Raw genomic sequence first — 15,554 nt, 5'->3', positions numbered from 1 at the left:
TATATAAGTAATATATAGAAATAATTGTATGAGTGAAGAAATGAGACTCAGATTAAGTGTGGATGTAGGAAAAGGCAAAACTGTCAGATAAAGAATGGATCAGTGATTGTGAAGCTGGAGTGGGGAGGTGTTTGACTTCAAAGGGGCAATATAGGCGAATTTTCGGGGATGATGGAACTGTTTTGCATCCAGTTGTGGTGGTGGTTTCATGTGTTAAAACCAATGCAATTGTATACCCCCAAAACGTTAACTTTACTGTATAAAAACAAATCACATGGATAGTGAGTGGAAGAACAGGGGCTTAACCTGGGTTTGTGACTCTATTAACACATTGTTCTTTATCTTTCCTCCTTTTTGGTCATCACTGATCTTTGTTTTCCCTGTCCCAGATAGAGAGTGTCCCCTTTTCCAGCCATCAAAATGCAATTAACTTTTTTTTTGAGGTCACAGATTTTAATGTAGCGGCCCAGATACGTTGTTATTATTTTTAAATAACATTTACTTATTCTCAGAATGTTACAAGAGGCAGAGGAAGAGCCTTCCTGGCAGAGGGTTGAAGCAAAGCCCAGTGGCGGGAGAGAGCATGACTCACTGGAGAAACTGAAATGTAGCTGGTGTGGCTGGAGTGGGAGGAAGGAGGGGGGGGGGAATGCAGTGAGGTCCAGGATGCAGCTGGCATAGTGGGAGCTAGACCACAGAAAGTACTCATAAGCACTTTGAATTTTATTCTAAGAGAAATGAGAAGCCATTGAAGTGCTTTAAGCAGGGACTGATGAGATTGGAGTTGGAAATATCACTCTGGTTATAGTGTAGAGATGGGTTACGGGACGGGGTGCAGTGATTGGTAGATTTAGGGAGACATTAGGTGGCTATTGCATACACTGGACAGGAAATGGTGATAGCGTGGCATAAGGCAGTGATTCTCAACTGGGGGGCTCTTTTGCCCACCAGGGCATATTTGACAATGTTTGAGACATTTTTAGTTGTCACAAGTAGGCGAGGCAGGCGGTGGATGCTGTTACTGGCATCCAGTAGGTGGAGGCCAGGAATTCTGCCAAAAATCCTATAATGTATGGGGCTTCCTCCCACAACAAAGAATTTTCTAGCCAAAAAATGTAAGTAGTCCCAAGGTTGAGAAATCCTGCTATAAGGTGATGTCAATGAATATGGAGGGGAGAGATTTGAAAGATATTTAAGAGGTAAAATGGATAACACCTGGTTATAGGCTGGATTTTTTTAATGAGAAAAAAGGCAAATAATTGTATTGAAAACATGAAATGGAGAGACACACCATGTTCATGAACTGGAAAATTCAATTTCATGTAGATGTTGATTTTCCTCAAACTGATATATAGATTCAGTGGGTTCCAGTCAAATCTCAGAGGTTTATAACTGGTGGAACTTGACAAGCTGATTCTAAAATCTACTAGTATATGGAAGAGCAAGGACCAAGAATAGATCTCAGGGAATCAAACACAGGGGGTTGATATAGTGGGACAAAATAGAAAAATAAATTGTGGTATATTCAAATGATCACTCTATATAGCTGCACACATTCATTTGGACAACTCTCAGAAACATAATACTGAGTGAAAAAGCAAGTCACAGAAGAATAAACGTGGGGTAATTCCACTTATATAAAACTCAAAAACATGTAAAACCAATACAAACATATAATAACATAACAAAGCAAAGCCAGGGAATGATGAAGACAACAGTGTTTTCTCTGCCACGGAGGGGCACGGCAGGGACATCAAAGGAAATGGTATCCATTTCTCAAGTGTGGGGGTGGGGAGGTGTTGTTTCTCTGTATCTCCTATTTAATTAAAAACAAACAACAAGGTATCTTGGAGGGTGAGTATTAAAGCAGAGGAGGAAACAGGCAGTCTGCCAATACTTATGTATAGCACAAAGTGCCAGGCACACCATGTTCCTAACGCAGTTAAAAATTAGTAATAGCCCGGTTGGCATGGCTTAGTAGTTGAGCATCGACCTATGAACCAGGGTTTGATTCCTGGTCAGGGCACTAGCCCAGGTTGTTGGCTCAATCCTCAGTGTGGGGCATGCAGGAGGCAGCTGACCAATGAGCCTGTCTCTAACATTCTAATATTAGAATGTTCAAGAATAATCCTATATTACTTAGATTCTATCAGACAACAATGCTATGTGATCCTTCCTTAAGCCAGCATATCCATAGTGAATAAAAGGCTGGATATCACTAGAAAGTCGGCTAACAATTATGCATACACACACACACACACTACAGAGTGGGGTAAAAGGTTTATAGTTTTGAGTACATGAAACAGAGTTTATTCTTGTAATATTATTAATTATTGTATTATTTTCCATATGAATAATTGCAGACCGAGTTTTGCCCCAACCTGTACAATTTATCATATTAATACTTCTAGGGAGAAAAAAAAATCAGTGGTGTTCACCATAAAAGCTGAAAGAGCATTTGGCGTAATTCAACACCTTTTTTAAAATATATATTTTATTGATTTTTTACAGAGAGGAAGGGAGAGGGATAGAGAGCTAGAAACATCGATGAGAGAGAAACATCGATCAGCTGCCTCCTGCACACCCCCCACTGGGGATGTGCCCGCAACCAAGGTACATGCCCTTGACTTGAATCGAACCTGGGACCCTTTAGTCTACAGGCCGACACTCTATCCACTGAGCCAAACCGGTCAGGGCATCAACACCTTTTTAAAAAATACATATTTTTAAAATTGATTTCAGAGAGGAAGAGAAATATAGAAACATCAGTGATGAGAGAGATTCACTAATCGGCAGCCTTCTGCACGCCCCACACTGGGGATTAAGCCCACAACCTAGGCATATGCCCTGACTGGGAATCAAACCGTGACCTCCTGGTTCATAGGTCTATGCTAAACCACTGAGCCACGCCAGCCAAGCAACACCTTTCTTGATAGAATCACACAAAATATAAATAGATGATAGTTTTTTAATATGATACCAAATATATGTATATCAGTTCAAAAGTCAGAATGATGCTTAGTAGAGACACTGTGATATTTCTACTACAAGTGTGAACAAGCTAAGGATGTCAACTATTAGTTTTTAACATTGAATTACAATAAAGGCAAAGATTATAGGAATAACTAGGTGATAGTGAGGGGAACCAAGAAAAAAACCACATGTTTTGACTACAGGGATTCACCAAGATTAGTCATACCACTCCTTTCTCAAGGTTATAAAAACAAACCACCAACCCTAATATGGGAACAATAAATAGGAAAGAGAAGTAAGAGAAAATTTCTGTTTTGTATTTTTTAAAAATCAGGAAAACATAGACTCTGTGATGTAGAAGATCTAAGCTGAGAGAAGACTACAGATTCAGTGGGAAATCTTTTTTGCTAAGAAATCAGCTGAAATAAAAGGAAGCTAAATAAGATAAGAAAAGAGATGAAATAAAAATCAGCATTAGAATAATTGAAGTGTAGAATTTAAAGAAAATGAAATTAGTGATGTAGGGAAACAACTTGGGAAGCTCTGCCAGTTTGTAGAAATAGAATAAATAAAATAAAATGCTGAAAAAGGTAAATAAACCCTATGGAGGAGAGGTTTTAATGTAAACTTATTAAAAAGAAATGCTTGAGCCGGCCAGTGTGGCACAGTGGTTGAGTGTCTACCTATGAACTACTAGGAGGTCACAGTTCTATTCCTGTCAGGGCACATCCCCGGGTTACAGGCTTGATCTCCAGTAGGGGGCCTGCAGGAGGCAGACGATCAATGATTTTCTCATCATTGATATTTCTATTATATCTGAAGTCAATAAAAAATTACTATTATAGTTTAAAGCTAATTTGATTGAATGCCTTTTGATCTTTCTTTGATCCTTAATGTTTTTTTCTTATTAAGAATATAACGAATTTTGTTTAGTACCAGAATAAAAATTAGTTTTGGTTATACTTTTTTTGTTCCTTTATCTTTTTTTTTTTTTTTTTAATCAGTGGAAAGCTTTATTTGTCAGGCTAATATATAAGCTTATATTATGATTTAGGCTAAGTAAAAAGCTAATACCAGCCTTAGCTGGTTTGGCTCAGTGGATAGAGTGTCGGCCTGCAGACTGAAGGGTCCCCAGTTCGATACTGGTCAAGGACACATGCCTGGGTTGCGGGCTCAATCCCCAGAGGGTGGCATGCATGAAGCAGTTGATCAATGATTCTTTCTCATCATTGATGTTTCTATCTCTCTCTCCCTCTACCTTCCCCTCTGAAGTAAAAAAAGAAAAAAAGCCAATACCATTTTTTTCTTTCAGATCTCTATAAAAATGGACTACAAAGAGCTAACTTTGTACCATTCATAGCTGTCCTGAAGGTAAGGAAAATCACTTACTTGTGTTCACTGATTAATATCATGTTGGTTGATAATTGAAGGCTTTTAAAAGATTACTATGATGTGGCATTCAAGCACAATTCATTTTTATATTTTGGTAGTATTAGTCAAAGACACTAGAGGAGAAAATAATCTTTTTTATTTAGCATTCATTAATATGTACAGAGGAAAAATTACAAAATATAGTCTAAATTATTACCTAACTGAAACATTTGATAGTTTGTATTTTATAAAATTTAATTTGAAGTTTGCTCATAAATATTATAGTGGAATGTTTAAACTTATACATTGATTTCTGAAAAAATGATTAATTTTTCTGTTTCCTTCAGGTTAACATGTTTTCCCAGCTATTAAAGTTGCTATTCTAGAGTAACATTATTACAAAAATATTCTAATATATTTAAATGTGATTGCCATCAAGTTACCATGAAATCATGTGAAGTTGAGGCACATAAATAATTGAAATATTTGTGTGTATCATCATGGCAAAGAGTTTAAAATAGTCTTCATTACAATATAATTAAGAATAAAATAACCTCTTTTTTCACTGTTAATATTAAGTATTTTTTACATGATTATTCAACAATTCCACATTTTTCCAATATTTATTAATAATCTACGATGTGCAAAGTGCAACATGAGGCATAAGGAAAAATATAATCATGAAATAGACTATGTTACTTTGCCTGCAAGTCATTTATAATCCAGTTGGGCATACAGTATATACACAAATACCTGTAACACAAAGCAAAATGTAATAACTACCAAAAGAAGCTTACTTATGTGCCAAAATATAATTCCCATAATTCTTAGGTACATAATTTTTCTCAGTCCATAATAACATATCTGAAGAAAGGATAAAGTTGTATTAAAAAAAAACCCACAAATCTAAAACCTCAAAGATTCTTACCAAGGAGGAGTAAAAACAGTTTATCTTCAAATATTCTAAAGATACAGTAAGACAATTTTTCTGAAATATACTTAAGTTGCAATTGTTGTTGGCGCCAAACTTTATTCCCTGTACTATACTTAGGAGACTTCAAACATCTGTTTCCTTAACCAACTTTAGTTTCCCAGAGGATTTTAATTTCTCTGTGATATTTATAGATGTAGAGAAAAGTACTTTTTGAAAATTTTGCTGTTAGTAATTTTTCCCCTTTATATTCATGTTCTGCATATGAGAAGGTAGATTTGCAGTATTTTTTTTCATGCCAGGAAATCCAAAGTGAAATTGTGTACGAAGATACCAAACTATAAACAGTGAAACTAAGAAAAATAGCTACTAAAAATAGTATCTTCATATAGCATGAAATACACAAAATATAAAGAGAATGTTCACAGAATGAAACAAGTTAAAAGGTTCTCAAGGAACTTAGTAGCTGTACTGTTTTTTAACACCAAATATTTTTTGGCCAGTAATTTGTCATATTTCAATATATAATAATAGCATTATTAATAGGTAACTAAATTGGCCAGATTGAATTTAATTTTTACCCCTGTCCCACCCTTAATGTTTTTCTAAGAGGAAAAAAAAACAAGTAGATGAATAATTCAAATTAGGAATCAAACAAGAACTGAGATAGGTCCTGGCCAGGTATCTTAGTTGGTTAGATAGAGCCTCGTCTAGATAAGCCAAAGTTGTGGGTTTGATCCCAGGTCAGGGCACATACAAGAATCAACCAATGAATGCATAATGAATGGAACAACAAATTAATATTTCTCTCTCTCTCTCCCTCTTTCACTTTTTCAAATCAATTAATATTTATTTTTTAAAAAAGAACTGAGATAAATAATACACAATTTGAAATTGAACATGGACTGAAATTGCCAGAAAACTAAATACTGGATTGAATGAGAAAAGACATAAAATGTCTCATTTATTCAAAAGATTTTTTAAAAAATATATATTTTATTGATTTTTTTATAGAGAGGAAGGGAGAGGGATAGAGAGTTAGAAATATCGATGAGAGAGAAACATCGATCAGCTGCCTCCTGCACGCCTCCCACTGGGGATGTGCCCACAACCAAGGTACATGCCCTTGACCGGAATCGAACCCGGGACCCTTCAGTCTGTAGGCCGACGCTCTATCCACTGAGCCAAACCGGTTAGGGCAAAAGATTTTTTAAAAATATATTTTTATTGATTTCAGACAGGAAGGGAGAGGGAGAGAGAGATAGAAACATCAATGATGAGAGAGAATCATTGATTGGCTGCCTCCAGTACACCCCCCACAGGGGATCAAGCCTGCAACCCTGGCATGTGCCCTTGACCGGACTCGAACCCGGGACCCTTCAGTCCGCAGGCTGACTGCTCTATCCGCTAAGGCAAATTGGCTAGGACCAAAAGACTTTTCACATGCAACAAAACGTCATCTTGATGGTCATCCTGATGATGTGTGCATTAGAGCTGGTTTTCCTGAGGCTTGGGGAGGCGGGGCAGATGAAGTTTCTATTGTCAGGAAAGGTTGTAACATATTAATTTAACTGACATTTTGCCTATTCATGTTAGTGTTACTCTTTCATTTTGGTCCATCTGAGAGAAGTGTATAACAGAAGTTAATCTTAAAACAAATAGCGAATCTTCTACACTAATAAAAGACAAATATGCTAATTGACCATACCTTTGCTACGCCCAAGCCACGCCCACCAGCCAATCAGAGCCACTATATGCAAATTAACCCAACCAAGATGGCGGCCAGCAGCCACGGAGCTGGAGCAAGCAGGAGGCTTGGTTGCCCCGGTGATGGAAGAAGCCAAGCTTCCCGCCTGCTCTGGCTGGCTGTGGAGTCTGCAAAAGGCAACAGAGTTTCAATTATAGAAGCTAAATAAATCCCAGATACCTGCTTCCAGCCAGCCTCCACTAAGAGCTTGGGTGGCTGGGGGCCATGGCCAGCCTGCAAACAGCCATTAGCCCCTCACCCAGGCTGGCCAGGCACCCCAGCGGGGACCCCGACCCTGAAGGGGCTGTGGCCAGCCTGCAAACAGCCATCAGCCTCTCATCCAGGATGGCCACACCCTCATGGGGTGAGGGTCCCTGCTGGGGGGCTTGAAAACAACCATCAGCCCCTCACCCAGGCTGGCCAGGGACCCCAGCAGGACCCTCCACCCTGAAGGGGGTGTGGCCAGTCTGAAAATGGCCCTCAGCCCCTCACCCAGGCTGGCCAGGCACCCCAGCGGGTTCCCCTACCCTGAAGGGGCTGTGGCCAGCCTGCAAACAGCCATCAGCCCCTCACCCAGGCTGGCCACACCCTCATGGGGTGAGTGTCCTAGCTGGGGGGCTTGGCCAGCCTGCAAACAACTATCAGCCCCTCACCCAGGCTGGCCAGGCACCCCAGCAGGGACCCCCACCCTGAAGGGGCTGTGGCGAGCCTGAAAACAGCCATCAGCCCCTCACCCAGGCTGGCCAGGCACCCCAGCGGGGACCCCCACCCTGAAGGGGGTGTGGCCAGTGTGAAAACGGCCCTCAGCCCCTCACCCAGGCTGGCCAGGCATCCCAGCGGGACTCCCACCCTGATCCGGGACACCCTTCAGGGCAAACCAGCTGGCCCCCACCTATGTACCAGGCCTCTATCCTATATAATAAAAGGGTAATATGCAAATTGACCCTCACAGCAGAGCAACTGGGAATGACTGGTCACTATGACACACACTGACCACCAGGGGCAGACACTCAATGCAGGAGCTGCCCCCTGGTGGTCAGTGTGCTCCCACAGGGGGATCTCTGCTCAGCCACAAGCCTGGCTGACGGCTGCCAGTACAGCAGTGGTGGTGGGAGCCTCTCCTGCCTCCTCCACAGCGCTAAGGATGTCCGACTGCAGGTAGGCCTGCTCCCCGCTTGCAAGTGGACATCCCCCGAGGGCTCCCAGGCTGCCAGAGGGATGTCTGACTGCCAGCTTAGGCCCAATCCCCCGGGGAGCGGGCCTAAGCCAGCAGGTGGTCATTCCTTGAGTGGTCCTAGACTGCGAGAGGGCACAGGCTGGGCTGAGGAACCCTCCAGAGTGCACAAATTTTTGTGCACCGGGCCTCTAGTAATTTAATAAAAAGAGATTATAAATGAGAGAGAAATTTACTTTGGGAAAATACAATATAAAGTCCATTTTTTCCTTTACATTTTCTTCTATAAACCAAGTGATGACAGGTTTGTAATTCACTATAAGAACTTGCAAGTTGTTTCTTGAAGTATTAAAAAATAACAAAAACATAAGCTATTAGTAAACTGTATTTTCATAAGATGACAGTAATAATGAGAAAGATTCATGCTATTAATAGCCATAGGTCCACCAATAGATGAATAAAAAAATGACATAGTTATACAATAAAATATTGTTCTACCATGAAAAGGAATGAAGTTGTGACAGGAGCTACATTATGGATGAGTCTCAAAGACAAGCTAGGTGAGTTAAGCCAGATACAAAGGACAAATATATGAAAGGCAAATTCATATGTACCTCAGATACCTATGAGGGGCTGGGAGGGAGGGGAATGTAGAGTTATTGTATTATGGGTGCCGAGTCTCTGGGATGATGAAAAAATTCTGGAAATAGATAGTGGTGATGGTTGCATAAAACCGTGAATGCACTAAATGCCATTGCATTATTCACTTAACATGGTCAAAATGATAAATTTTATGTTAGGTATATTTTATTGCAATTCATAAAAAAAAAAGAAAGAAAGCCACAGGACTGGAAAAGATACACAGAATGCTCAGGTACATTTCCCTAGGAAGCCTTCCTAGACTAAGTCCTTGAAAAAAGCAAAGCAAAACAAAAACCCCAATCCTTACATATCATTTCCACTACCTTTTAAGTGGGGAGGTTCCTGTTTTCTCATACTTTCACTTTCTTTGTGTTTATTTTGCCGCCCCCCCTAATTTTCTGAGATTAATTTTTATCTCATTTCAACCTTCTTTCCTAAGCTATTTATTTTTCTTTAAATAGTTGCATCCATGACGCTTTGATAGTTAGTATTTTTACTATCAAGTTCAAAGTGTTCTTTGATTTTCATTGTGATTTCTACTTTAACCCATGAATTACCTATAGTATGTTTCTTAATTTTCAAACATATGAGAGTTTTGCAGTTACGCTTTTGTTACTGTTTTCTTAACAAATCTTAATTGCATTGTGGTCAGAGAATATGTTCTGTGTGACTTAAATCCTTTCAAATTTGTTGAAACTTACTTTATGGCCCAAAATGTGGACAATTTTGGTAAATATTCTCTATGTTCTTGAGCATAACGACTATTCTTTAGTTGTGTGTTATATATATGTATAACAACACATCCATTAAGTAAGGTTTTTAAATTAAATCCTGTTTAAATCTTAGTTCTTTTGTATTTTTCACATCAGTTATTGAGAGGCTAAGGAAAGCATGCCCCACTTGGATTATAAATTTGTCTGTTTTCCTAATAATTTTGTCATTGACCTCAAATCACTGGAGACAGGGTTATAAGTTGCATAGAGATTTATTAAATATTGCTTGTGAATGGAACTTTTTCTAATCAATTTTATTTTTAAGTAGTAATGCTCTTTTGTTTCAAGTATAGTCATAATTGCCTGTTGAAGCATTTTTATTATGTCTGCTCTCAAATGTTTATCAGATAATTCTAACATTTTGATGTTGGTATCTATTGATAATCTTTTTACATTTATTTCGAGGTCTCCGTGGTTTTTGGTATGAGTGATTTTCAACTAGAACTTGGACATTTTCATAATTTGTCATGAGACTTTGGATCTTATTTTTTAATCAATGTTTTATTGTGATAAAATATACACAACATTTACCATTTTAACCATTTTAAGTTTACAGTTCAGTGGCATTAAGTACATTCACATGGTTGTGCAACCATCACCTATCTGCAGAACTTTTTTATCTTCCCAAACTGAAACTTTGTGCTCATTAAGTAATCACTCCACATTCTCTCCTCCCCCAAATCCTGGTAACCACCATTCTACTGTCTGTCTCTATGAATTTGTCATTTCTAGGTACCCAGTATAAATGAAATCAGGTAATATTTGTCCTTTTGTGTCTGGCTTAAATCACTTAGCATATGTCTTCAAGGTTTCCTCATGCTATAGCAAGTGTCAGAATTTCATTCTTTCCTAAGGCTGAATAATGTTCCATTGTGTGTTTATACATTTTTGTTTATCCATTCATCTGTTGATGGACATTTTGATTGTTTCCATCTTTTAGCTATTGTGAGTAATGCTGCTGTGGACATTTGTGTACAAATGTCTGCTTTACCCCTGCTTTCAGTTCTTTTGTGTATATACCCAGACATGGAATTGCTGCATCGTATGGTAACTCTATGTTTAATTTTTGAGGGACTGCCATTCTGTTTTTCACAACTGCTGTACCATTTTACATTCTCACCAGTAATGCACAAGGGCTCCAGTTTCTCCAACACTTGTTCTCTTTCTTTTAAAAAGCAACAGCCATCGTAATTGGTATGAAATGTTACCTTGGAGTTTTGATTTACATTTCTCACATGATTACTGATGTTGAGCATCTTTTCATGTGCTTATTTGCCATTTGTATATTTTCTTTGTAGACCTTATTTAAACTTTTTGTTTTAATTGGCTATTTTCCACACTCTTCTGGCAGGAGGAGAGGCACTGCCACCTTACTGACAGATATAGGCGTAGAAGTCCAGGTTCCCTATTCAGCATCCATTGGCACCTGAGTCAAGGGTGCCCTGTCTGTCTCCACAGACATCGTGGGGGTGGGGGTGATGCTCACTGCTGGCTGCAGGGAGGAACGTTTCAGCTCCCCACCTAGCTTTCATTGACACGACCCTGTCAGGAGTGTTGGGGGCTCTCCCCTCAGCCTTTGCTGGAATGAGTAGATGTGGTGCCACAGTTTTTCCCTCTTAAATATGCTGCTATTTTCTTGGTCCTTTGACTAAAGAGAGCAGGCTTTTGTTGGTCTCATTTTTCTGTGTCCTTTAGCATTTCTGAGTTTCTGGTGGCTTCGTCTCCAAGCCTGGGGTATATGAGTCAAGAAGAAAACCAGAGAACTCCCCATTCTGTTGTTTCTCAGGAATAGAAGTCCCTAGCTGTTCTTCCTTCCTTCTACTTTTCAGTGTCTTCTTACATTGTTTTGTATGTAATGTCCAGATTTTAAATAGTATAAGCGGAAGGAATAGGGAAAGTACATCTGCTCCATCTTCCAGAGCAGAAGTCATTTCTGGTTTTGTTTCCATGGTCTGATATTTTTCCTCACTGTGGGTCCTACTTTCCTGCGTCTTTTTAAGTCAAGTACTTTGTGACCGGATGCCTGTTCCTTCCTTTAAAGCTGTCGAACTTTATTTCAGCAAGTAATTACGTTTCTTACAGATCAGCCTGATCTGATCGAAGCTTGTTTTCAAGCTTTGTTAGGGAGTCTAGAGTAGCCTTTTCTCTAGGACTGCTTTAGCCTGTCTTCCAGCTGGGGCCCTTCGAGGCTCTCCACTGAATTCCCTTGTGGTTCACCAAAGCCCTCTACTCTGGCTGTAGACGGCTTAGATCTCCCAGCTTTGTGTGGCCTGCTCTTTGCAATTTAATATTTGGCCAAAGATTACAGACACTCCAGAGATCTGCAGAGAGAGTGTCTCTTTAGTGGCATTTATTTTAAAGAAGAAGAAGGCACAGTGTTTTTTTTTTTTTTTTTCAGGCACTCGGTTATAGTTCCCATAGATACAGAAATATAAATAGGATAACTATAAAAGAAAGTGATGGGCACATCTTTCTCTCCTGTGTTTAGAGGAATCATTAATTAATGGTATAGTCACATGAGGGAGTATATTTTCCTTTCTTGGAAAAATATTTTTATTGATTTTACAGAGAGGCAGGGAGAGGGATTGAGGGTTAGAAACATCAATGAGAGAGAAACATCAATCAGCTGCCTCCTGCACACCCCCTACTAGGGATCAAGCCTGCAACCAAGGTTCATGCCCTTGACTGGAATTGAACCTGGGACTCTTTAGTCCACAGGCAGACGCTCTATTCACTGAGCCAAACCTGTTAGGGCCGGAAAAATATTTTCAAAATGCTTTTGATAATGTAGTATAATGCTTACAGATAATGTAAGTGAAAAAATGTGATGCAAGAGTATATGTTACTTTCTCAACTATGGAAGTTATACACATGCATGGAAAAATACTGGAAATACGTATCCCAAAATGTAAATAGAATTATTTCTGAATAATAAGATTATAGACAATTTAAGTTTTCCTTTTTAGTTTATTCTAAGATTGCTCAATCTTGTATTATTTTATAGTAATAACTCTTTTTTAGAAGGTAATTTTTAGCCTATCCTTCTCAGGAAATCAGCACACCTAGATATGACTACCCATATTCAAAGTTGAGAAATTAACAAAAAGTAAAATGGATTTCTCATGTGTCCTATGTATGCTATGTAGGCTATTATGAAAAGAAATGAAATGGCAGATGCAGGAAGGAAGCAGCAAAAGCAGACATGAACTAATAAGTAGAAGCACATGAAGAATATACTCTGGAAGAACTCACTCAGGAAATGGGAGACTTTTTTTTAGATAAAACTTTTCCATATTTTAAAAGAACTTAAAGCAGTTATGGTTCCAATGAAATAAGAGATCAGGGATGAAATGACTGCAAGATTAGATGAATCTTACAGACTGAGGGTGAACCCTTTACAAAAGTGAAAAGCATTTTAGAAAAATCAAGTTAAAGAATCAACACTGATAAAAACAAAATCAGTGATAAAGAGACCAGACTTATGAAACAAATCACGCAAAATGAATAGTCAAGGATAAAAAATAGAATAGTTAGAGATTAAAATTATTACAGAGAAAGTGCTAGATATGGAAAGCAGGCAACAGAGATAAAGCATTCACATAATTCATATTTCTAAAACACAACACAAAGATAAAATAGAAAAATAATACTTTTTTTCTGGTGCCTAACTGAACTTCAAGGATAAAGAAAGAATCCTATAATTACATAGAAGAAAAATCCATGGGGGAAAAATCAAGCTGGACTGAGACTTGTACACCACAGTGGATACTAGAATAGGATAGACTAGAATAGTTTTTACTATATTAAAATTAAAAAAATATAATTTAAAAAGATGTGCCCTTTTAAAAAAGTTATCTTTATTGTTGGAAGTTTTACGGTTGTCCCCATTACACCCGCCCCCCCCCATTGGTCCCTCCTCCTCGCATATGTGCCCTCTTATTAGCTAGGCTATTATGAAACTCTAAGGTCGCAGATTATATTTTTGGATATATGGTAATTCAAGCATTATAGTCCTCATGAAGCTTCCTGAGCAAACTACTTTAATATTTTATACCACCAGTCAAATTAATAACTTATAAATGAGATGTTATAGTAAGAAAACATTGGTGGTGGTCATTGATTCTGATGAAATGTTGTCTTACTCTGGTCTGTAAGTCAGACAGTAAAAATTTTTTCATAAGTGTGAACTTCTGTAATTTGAGTTAACTAAAGAGTACAGTGATGGAAACCATGTCTCAGCAAAGATTTCCTTAGTTTGTATTAGAGAAAGTAGCATTTTAAGAGATTGCTGGTTAATGGTTGATAGAAGGGAGGAAACTTGGTGAACCAACAAATAAGAGGGTGGTTTAGTATCAATTTCAAATAATTCGGTAATTTGAGAAATATAAGCTTTGTTAGGATCAACTTTCTTAGAAATATCTTAAGAGTTATTTAAAAAAAATAATAACTTAAATGTATATTCATTGAATAATATACATTGAACACAACCTCATTATATTGTAAACATTATTTAAAATTATTGTGAAAGGAAAAGAGGGCCAATTGATATTTGATCGGGATGGATTCTTAGGTTAATTTCAACTAGCTACTTTTATTGGCCTTCTTATTAATGGGTTGCCTGCCAAGCATTGCTATTCCCATCTGATCAAGTTTTAGCAATCCATGATATTTTAGACAGGTATATTATATTTGGGTAAAAGTCTATCTATTCACTCTATCATTTTTTGTTTGATTCATTCCATAATGAGTCCTGAAGGAGATAAGTGCTATTCATAATTTTTAGAGTAAAAAAAAAATTTCTCCGTGTGAATTTTATTAACTTTCTCCTTATGCTTTTTTTTTAAATTAGTTTAACAGTAGGTACCAATCTAAAATAATTGCCCCATGAGAAATGTTCCTGTACAATATTGTATGTAGTGTTTTTGCCATACAGTGATAGATTCTGTTATCAGTAATGTAGCACTTTCACTCTATTTCACAGTAACATTTTAGCAAGCTATCTTTTTCTTAAGTTTTCAAGATTTCTGTTTAAAATTAGTTAGGTGATTAATAGATTACTGAAATGATAGCAATAAGCTGGTCAAAAGTAACTGACAAGGCATTCTACAGTATAATTTTCTCTCCGATGAATGCCATTTAGATGATGAAATTAGGGGAAAATAGGATACTAGTATTAACTCTTATAAAATGAATTTTCTTCTTATTGGTCCATTTGAAAAACATCATAATCTGATGTGGTTTAACATCTATTGGGTTTAAATATGCAACATATAAAAATACTTTATAATCTAAGGCAGTAACAATTATGTTAGGATTATTATTACTTTTATAATATTTGCTTAATGTTCAAGTTATTACTTCATTTCTTCTACTTGGTTGTTAAAGTTTTTCAATTGTTATGCATCCTTTCTCTAAAACTTAAAAAGCCATGTATTAGCCTTTGTGTTTTTGTTTCCTGAGGGATTTTTTTCAAAGGAATGTTATACATATAGTGAACTCTGAGACTATTCCCATGGTGTGATCTCTAGTTATAAACTTTAGAAACATTGTTTATAACCCTTAGATAAAATGCTTCAGTGTTCAGCATTTGTCCAGCCACCTGCACTTGCTAAATGTGTATTTGCCATTTTTTCTTGAAGCAATTTTCATTTCATTGGTGAAATTGATTTGTCGGTTTGTTCGTTATAACTTTCAATACTAGAGCTTTCACAGGGCTAAATAATCAGAATCAGTCTTTGAGGTCAGTGTCAGCCCCATTGACCTCCACTGTGTTGTCACCTGAGGCAGCCTAGCAAGGATTAACCCTTGTTAGTGTGATAATGTCTTTACTTACATGTTGGCTTTTTAATACATAAGATTGAAAGAAGTAAAAGACAGAACAAAAGTAGTAGACTGAATTCCTGAATTGAAAAGGCTTGTGGCTTTCCCCCACAAACCACTAAA

At 37.7% G+C, this 15,554-nt stretch overlaps 1 protein-coding gene across 1 annotated transcript in view; it reads left to right on the top strand.

Annotated features, from left to right (window-relative positions):
- Window positions 1-15,554, top strand: part of AFG1L (AFG1 like ATPase) — a 160,538-nt gene that overhangs the window by 61,501 nt on the left and 83,483 nt on the right. The window contains exon 7 of the mRNA XM_070417977.1: window positions 4,286-4,344. Coding sequence (XP_070274078.1) covers window positions 4,286-4,344 — 59 coding nt within the window. The remainder of the gene's footprint in view (window positions 1-4,285; window positions 4,345-15,554) is intronic.

Source organism: Myotis yumanensis, unplaced genomic scaffold, assembly GCF_028538775.1.
Source record: "Myotis yumanensis isolate MYYU_CA2020_CCGP unplaced genomic scaffold, mMyoYum1.0.hap1 SCAF_6, whole genome shotgun sequence".
Taxonomy (NCBI): domain Eukaryota; kingdom Metazoa; phylum Chordata; class Mammalia; order Chiroptera; family Vespertilionidae; genus Myotis; species Myotis yumanensis.
The sequence above is the reverse complement of the archived record's forward strand: the minus strand, read 5'-3'. Positions and strand labels throughout refer to the sequence as shown.